Below are 8,617 nucleotides of genomic sequence, written 5' to 3'. Positions count from 1 at the left end.
TTTTCGGCAGTTTTACTCAATTTCAGTTAGCCTTGCCTTGCTAAACTAGGCTCACAGCATCCAGATCATCGAAGATTTGCACTCCAAAAATCTTAAAAACACGGCACCCGAACTGCAGAACATATTTTTTGATTGAACTCTGCTTGTTTTCTCATTTTTAGAGCTTCTGCAAAACGCGCTATGCCGGCGTGCAAGCTGGTGTGCATTCTGTCAGGGGCCGTGGCAAGTGGACCGTTAGTAAACCTCCATAAGAGTTGTATATATTTTTTCGCCTCCTTTTATAGCCTTGGTAAGTTTCGTACTCTTCCATCTGGAAGGATAATATGTTTGAAACAAAAAGTAACAATTATCCTGCTCCGAAAATTCCTTCACCTACCAGTAAAAGTTCGATCCAGTTCGATGTATCCGTTCCGGAAATTAGTGTGTGCAGAAAGACAGTAAAATTTATAATAAAGTGATTAAAATGTTATATTAATTATTATATTCAATTTTTTGTAATAAATAATATATTTTTAATGTACAGTCACGACGGTTTTGAAGTTTCAGTAACAAAATTCTGTCCAGACCAGAAGTGATAATATTAGACAACAAGCCAGCCCGCTGAAATTGTGAACGATGTTATGGTGCCTATACTTTAACAGCTAATTACGAGCAATTTTGATTTCGTCGATTCCGTTTACGCATTTTTGATGTTAAAGAAAATGTCGATAATTTCGATAAAATCACAGAAATAATCGAAGTTGACCGGCATGTTATTAGTCGTAGTATCGCCCCGCAACTAAAGATCGACCATAAAACAGTTTTAAACCATTTGGATTTCTTTTTCCCCAAACTATATTTTCTGATCGCTCACAATTTACGGGGAATAAATAGATGGTAAAGAAATAGCCTTTCGTATTCATTTATGTTGAAATATAAAATCAAGTAAGTCATATGTCTTTTTATATAATAAGTCATAAGCCTTGGTTACGTCACCATTTATATTACAAAAAAAAAACGTTCAAACATATCGCATAGTAGAAAAAAAATTGTTTGGATAAATATACAGAAATGACAGAAATCCCTTCTTTTATGCTATGTAAAAAATTCATCAAAATATGTCATTACTGTTACACATCGAGGCATAGTAAATTGAAGACTGGAATCCATTTTTCGCAATATTTTGGTTTTTGGATTTTGACACCCCTGCAATAAATGAGCGATATCCATATTTGCTAAAAATATGAAGTCAATGTGGCTTTTCTGCTATAAAAAGGGATTTTCTCTGTCCCTATTGCATATGTTTCGTAAATTACAATTAGAAATCATGTGATTGGCAAGTAATTCCTGGATTTTCGAAACATAAAAGTGTACGTTTCTCAAAAGGCTTATGATTTGAGATTTATAAAGAAAAAATTTTTTCATTGATAACTCATGAAAGTATTACCAAGGTATGCTTATGTAAAGTATGACCTCATGAAGTCATGATTGATTCTTAATTGCCCATGGTGTGCTAACACTAACGTCAATCAACTTCAATTTACTTACCATACTGTTATTCGACGAGACATAAACGCTTTTCCAAACTCTCTTGCACAATGCATTCTTGCGGAGAGGGGTTTCCCATTTATTTCTTTATAAGGTTGTACCATGCAGCTTATCCCGAAACTATATAATTCGCCTAATGGAAATATTCATAGAGACTTGGTTACGGCCTCGCGACATAAATGTAAATTTAAAATTGACTATACGCTAAGTCATTTGATTGTTTAAGCAAATAGGGTTGGTATTGATCTACATAAAAAGCGACCAACCTATATGGGAGCTAAAGAAAAACCTCCATTGACATATTCTTGCATAGTTTTAAAAAATCTATTACCAGCAAACAATCATATCTGCTAGTCAACTTTTTTTGATATGTTGGTATACTCCTCTTATGAATGTATGCGAAGTTTCATTTCAATCTGGCCATTCATTCTTTGTTTATAAGCCAAAAAATCAAGTATCGTGCAGGATTGAATTTTTTTTTTGGAAGGTTTAAAAGAGAAGGAAATTTATGGACGAATGTAGAAAGTGTATAAGGACTTTGCGCCATCAATTAGGACAGTAGAAAGATTGGTTGCTGAATTTAAACCTAGACGTAAAAGCCTTGAAGACGATCCACGATTCAAGTCAAGGCGTCCAAAAACAGTAACAACACTAGAAATTCTAGATAAAATACAGGATATCGAATTGAAAAGTCTTTGAGTAACTGAAAGAGATTTATTGAAGCCCTAAGTATATCACTGGGGAGAGTAAGCAATATTTTGAATGAAGTATCCGCATTCTCTAACAATGGATCAAAAACGCATTCGAATCCGATTTTCTCAGCAACATTTAGAGTGTTTTCGAAAGCATAAAGTGGATTTTGTGCGTCGATTCATCGCTATGGATGAGACTATGATCCCAGATCAAAACAAGAGGCTAAAGATTGGAGTGAATCTGCCTCTTCGGCTCCGAAAGGTGTTCGTGCCCAGAAATCGGCCAAGAGGGTGTAAGTATAAGGTTTTTGCGAAAGTTTGCGAAAGGAGTTTCGGTTCTAGATTACTGGCAAACTGGTAAAATAATAAATTCTGAATAATTTTGTAACCTTTTAGACCAGCTGAAGGAAAAAGTTCGTGAAAAATATACAGTTTGCAACAGTTTGTTTTACATGTCACAAGAGCATTTTGGCAATGGCTAAAATCCTTGAATTAGAGCTCGAATTGTTGGAGCATCCACCGTATTCACCAGATTTGGCCCCTAGCGACTATCATCTGTTTCCATACCTAACAAAAATCATGCATGCAAAGCATTTTTCATCAAATGATGAGGTCATAACAGCTGTGGAAGCGTATTTTGCAGCTCTTCCAGATTCTCACTTCAGGAATAGAATTCATAAAGTAGAATCTGGACCAAATGTATTGATATTCAGGGAGACTATACTGAATAATGGCGGCCGCCGTAGCCGAATGGGTTGGTGCGTGATTACCATTCGGAATTCACAGAGATAACGTTGGTTCGAATCTCGGTGAAACACCAAAATTAAGAAAAACATTTTTCTCATAGCGGTCACCCCTCGGCAAGCAATGTCAAACCTCCGAGGGTATTTCCGCGATGAAAAAGCTCCTCATAAAAATATCTGCCGTTCGGAGTCGACTTGAAACTGTAGGTCCCTCCATCCATTTGTGGAACAACATCAAGACTCACACCACAAATAGGAGGAGGAGCTCGGCCAAACACCCAAAAAGGGGTGTACGCGCCATTATATATATATATGATGAATAATAAAGAGTATTTCAAACCATGAAATTGTATTTTTCTTATCGCACCGCAAAACTTATTAAACAACCTAGTACCGACGGTTAAAGAGGAAATAAAAAAATAAGTACCCGATATATAAAAAGAGATTGTTCTTGCACCCAAACACTTTGGCTTCATATTTAATGCGAGAAGACAGTCGTCATAAGAGGTTTAAAAGAAAAACTCCGTTCGAATTACTCTACTGAGCTTATATTAATAATAAGAAATATAGTTATTTATTTATATATTTTTTTGAAACAATATTGTTTTAAAATAAGTTTTCAATTGTAAATTTTGATTAACAGAAGCAATAAATAATGAAGTCAATGAAAAAAAAATATATATATCGCCCTTGAAAACCTACATCTACACACATATGTTAATTAAACGGCTCATTCTCTGGCTACTGTTGTTTTTTCTTTTAATATCGCGCCTTAGTTGCCTTCCACCTTCTGTGGCAGCAAAAAATACTTTTACCACGAATAAAGGAAAAAGTGATTTCATTGAAGAGCTTCTTACAGCAGTCGAGAAATTTTCAGCAAAACTTTTTTGTGCTCACTTCAATACAAATCTGTATTAGGTATCCTTCAGCCAACGCGCTGATTAAGATGCTCTTTAATTAACTTATCAATATTGCACTATGCTGCTCCACCCACCATATGTCGGTCTAACCTACTGCCACGCAAAACCTACTGTCAAAGCCTACTGTCAAAAAAAGCTCAATTTCTTTGGATATTCAGGGCAAAAGTCTACCTCTTTCAAAATGAAAACACTTAGCTCTCCGCTGTATCCATGTGCTCAACGCGTGGCCCACGTTTGCCACTTTGACGACGACGTCGACACACAGCAGCAAAATACAATTTGTCTCAACGGCCCACACACTTCTATAACCAGAACAAAATATGTGAACGTGTGATATCCTAGAAGTATTTGTGAAGTACCATAAAAACAAGCTAGCTATGTATGAAGGTCGATAACAACAACAATAGCACCAACCTTGTTAAGCCAAGTAGCTTGAGGTTGGCGCACAGCAAACACGCTTACAAAGATCCTTAATCGACACTTTTGCCGCATAGTTACTTGTACATTAAAAAATGTGTTCGTATAGCGCCGGCTCAGAAGACAAGCAGCATTGCTGAGTGTAAATAATAAAAAAATTAATAAAAAATGTTGATCGCTCTTTGATCACCGATCATCACACATAATTGTTGTTCGGTCGTGTTACTTTTTTCGTATTTTAAGAAAGTGCTGTGTTAATTTACACCAACAACTAACTAAACACACCTACGCTTAGATAGAGAGCTGTGTTACGGCATTAATGGAGTATATTTGGCATTTGCATTGAAGATGCAAACAGAAGGACGTGTCTTCAGCCCATTTGGTTGCCAGTTGAGCAGATAACAAAAAGCAAAAAACAAAAAGTGAAGAAATGATGAAAAACACTCGTTTCACTGCCTTAAATGCCAACAAAACATTGTCGAATTGCTTCCCACGATCACAAAGTATCAGCAGCAGCAAACAGCCAGCAAACCATAGCACTATACCAAATTGATTGGTGCGACATGAGGCAAGCAATACTATTAAATTACATGCATACGGAGATGTCCTGATGAACGGGCGATTAAGGAGGAAGGCAGCAACAACAATAAGTAGCAAACGACAGCAACAAATGTTCTTTTTCTTAAGATTATTTTCGTTTAAATAATTTTTTTTTATTTTTTTTTTGTATGCGCTTATTTTCCCCACAACTCCTTTATATGGCACTTTTTTTGTTCTCTTCTTCTTCTTCGTACTATGCTATTCTCCTCTTTAATGCACCAATAAATTGTGTGTTACCATTCAAGCATCGAAAATCGAAAATATTCTCCCACGATCGTTTTTCCATATAGAGTTTTCAAATTATAAAGAGTCAGTCCCTAAGGATCCTTAAGAAAAATGCACACGTGTTCGATAAAATTTTGATGTGCGTGCCCATACAAAGTTTATGCACGATTTACGGGTAGGTGTGTGTGTATGTGTGCATGCATGTATGGAGCACTAATTTTTTCAGCTAAACCTGCTATTGTTGTTGTATGTGTAGTTGGTGTACACTTTCATTCCATTAAATATCAGCAGATAGCAGGACATTTGGGAAACAACAAAAACAAAAACAACGACAGCAAAGGCATGAATCACACAAAAACTAAAAGTGATCATTAAATGGGTCCAAGTGTTTGCTTAAAAAAAAAAATATTGAAAAACTAAAATGAAAAAATCACGCAAAACAAAAAAAAAAAAACAAAAAAAAATGTTTGATCCTTAAGGCAAGCACAAAAAAGGATCCTCTTGCAAAAACACGGCTTGCATTCAAAAGTGTGGGAACATGACCGAACGCGAGTTTCACACGATCCCAGAGACAGGATAAGCGGACTCCGACATGAAATGAATTACTTTCATGCCCATTATCCTTATGGCATACTCGCATTGTCTGCTTGCAATATCTCCTGCTCCTCCTCCTACTCCCGCTTCACATTGTTCTCATCATCATCAGCAGCAGCGCCACAATCATGAGATCACGATGGTTCTCCTCGCAGGTGCGAGCGAGCAAACCTACACAACCTCATTCACTCACTCTGATGCAGATTAAATCTCACACACCATACGTGCACACAACACAGCTCATCTGTAGTCTGGCAAACGCACCTGCCATTTTTTATACACGGATTTTTTCGGCTCCTTGGCTCCTTTTGTGTGCGCACACATTGATCCTGCTGACGTTCCCACACTCAGCAGCAGCCGCTCGTTCGATTCGACTTGTTTATGCGTACTGTTGGAATTTAACGTTGTCTACCTTCTGGCTCTTTTCTCTTGACCTGCTATGCGTTTAACATGTGATTGTTGTTGTACTTGTAAATATCCGGATTTTGTATAAAAGGCGAGCGTACGGCAGGACTCAACATCATTCAAGCGATAGCATTCGTACAGTGAGCAACACAGCACAGCCCAATATAGCAGAGCTCAAGTTACAAAGTCTTTGAAAATTTTCTTCGTTCATTTTACACAAATACAAAATTCATTCGAGATGTGCATCGAACAGTATCAGTACGAGAACAACGTCAACATGACTGCCGAGAAACAGCAAAAGAAAGTCAGCTACAGCATTAAGCGCTTGCTGAAGCAACTTTTCAAACTACATAAATCACAACAACTAAAACAAGACAATCAGCAGCCACAACAACAAGAACTCATTGAAAATTTCGAAAATACCAAGAAAGCCAACTCTTTGGAATCACTTGAATCCTTGGAGAATTCACGTAACGCCGATTTGGAGTCTGAAGCTGAGTGCATTTCTCTTGAATCCAGCGAGAATGTTGCCAACGAGCGTTTGGCCGCCTCTTTTGAGTTGGAAGATTACGAATTTGCCGATATCACCAGCGTGCCAGTACATTTTCTACGCACTGCTCATGGCACTTTCTTCTGGACCGCCAACACCGACTTACCAGCTGATAACGATCTTATCGACCCATTATACTGCAACACCAACAATCAGATCGCCACCACACAGATGCGAGATCGTTGGGCACAAGCTTGAGTGGAGAGAGAGAGAGAGAGAGAGAAAGAAAGTGAAAGTGGTGTGATAAAACACCGATGTCTTCCATGCTGAAACGCAAAGCTTTATTTGTTTGTGATATTTTGTTTGAAAAGTAATAAATATTTACAATTACTTATATGTATGTCAAGAGAAATAATTTTATAATATAGAAAGAAAAAAAAAAAAACTAAATCCTATTGAGTTATCTCTTTGTGGTTGGGTTGAGGTTCATTGGTTCATTGACACTTTTTGTTTGGTTCATTCATGTGGAATTTGAATTGAATTTGAGTTTTGAGTTTGAGTAAATGTATTCTCGAAGAAAACAATAGAAGTTATTTATAGCATAGTAATTTTGAAGAAAATCATCGGATTTAGTTTGTGGTTTAGTTATTTGAAATGCTATGAAATTCACTTAAAAACAACTATGGTTGTTTTTTTAACAATTTATTAGGCTATTAATGAGTTATACACACAAAGAAGAAGAAAACATTCAAAACATAAACAAGTGTCTCTTTAAAAGTAAAAAAAAAACAAGTTTTGATGAAAATTATCAGTTTTTGATTTTAAAATTATTACAATAGCCTTTAAAAACTATTTATACGATTTTTGGATTGCTATGAAAAGTGATATATACCCAAGAATGATAGAACACAAGATTGCGCCCAGCAGGGAGGCGTGACGTCACACTGTATGCGATCAAAAATGCAATAATAGCCCAGTGAAATTAGGTAAAAAAAGGGGTCATCCTCGGAATGAAAGATAATAAGATGGAAATTGGTAAAAACCTTTGTTTTATCGCCCTAAATATTGTCTCAAAAGTCACAAATGCTATTGTGTTTGCGTCTGAAGATATTGAAGGTCAAAGGTCACAAAAAACGATTTTTCGCGAATATCTCGGTTCCTATTGCTTAAATGATATTTTCACCTATTATGAAAGTTGTAGAGTATAAAATTCTCTACAACTTTTGTCTAAACTTTTTTTTTATACGATCAACCGTTTTTGAGGTAGAGCGCGAAGAGTGCGCATCGTACAGTCATATATGAGCTAATGTAGGGTCAAGCGTGAGTTACGGTTATCAGTACGTTGTATAAAGTCAATTATTGACACAAAAATTATAATTATTAAGCAATGCCCATTATTTCTGTACTTATTATTTATTATTTATATTTAATTATTCAACTATAGTATACTATTAATTCTGGATTATGTAGTTTAATTATATTTTAAAATAAAAAGACAGTAAGGAAATATATTTTAGATATACCTTTATTTATCATTATTGTTATACATTTAATAAAATGTGAGTTTAAATATTAAAATAATTTGTGAATCGAATGAATTGCGGACTGGAAGCTAGTTATCTTCTTCTTCTCGTTCTCGTATCGAAGACATTATTGCGTGACTGATAGATGTGCATTTCGTTTTTAAATGATCTATTTCTCCTTTTCTATTTTTTAATATAATTTCTTCCAAAAAATGTGATAATATTTTTGGTATTTCTTCATTAATACCATCTAGCATTTTATTCGTAGGTGGATACGTCTTAGTTTCAACGACAGATGATCAAATATCTTCCCTAATAATAGCCGCAGCAGCTTCTACAATCCGTAAACGTTCTTCCGCAGGAGTGCTTTTTTTTATTTTCGTACCAAGCTTTTGATAATACATTATTCTGTGTATCACGGAAGGATATAAATTTTACTAATTTCCATCTCATTATCTTTCATTCCGAGGTGAAACCCCTA

The 8,617-nt window shown here is 35.8% G+C and overlaps 1 protein-coding gene across 1 annotated transcript; it reads left to right on the top strand.

Moving 5' to 3' along the window:
- The first annotated feature begins 6,253 nt into the window (after positions 1-6,253).
- On the top strand, positions 6,254-7,043 carry LOC128857436 (enhancer of split m4 protein). The gene has a single exon (XM_054093196.1). It carries the CDS (start codon positions 6,362-6,364, stop codon positions 6,869-6,871), a length of 510 nt encoding a protein of 169 aa, XP_053949171.1. The 5' UTR covers positions 6,254-6,361; the 3' UTR covers positions 6,872-7,043.
- The last annotated feature ends 1,574 nt before the right edge of the window (positions 7,044-8,617 follow it).

The sequence above is a fragment of the Anastrepha ludens genome, chromosome 2, assembly GCF_028408465.1.
Source record: "Anastrepha ludens isolate Willacy chromosome 2, idAnaLude1.1, whole genome shotgun sequence".
NCBI classification, from domain to species: domain Eukaryota; kingdom Metazoa; phylum Arthropoda; class Insecta; order Diptera; family Tephritidae; genus Anastrepha; species Anastrepha ludens.
Note: the sequence above shows the minus strand (reverse complement) of the source record. Positions and strands in the feature narration are given on the sequence as shown.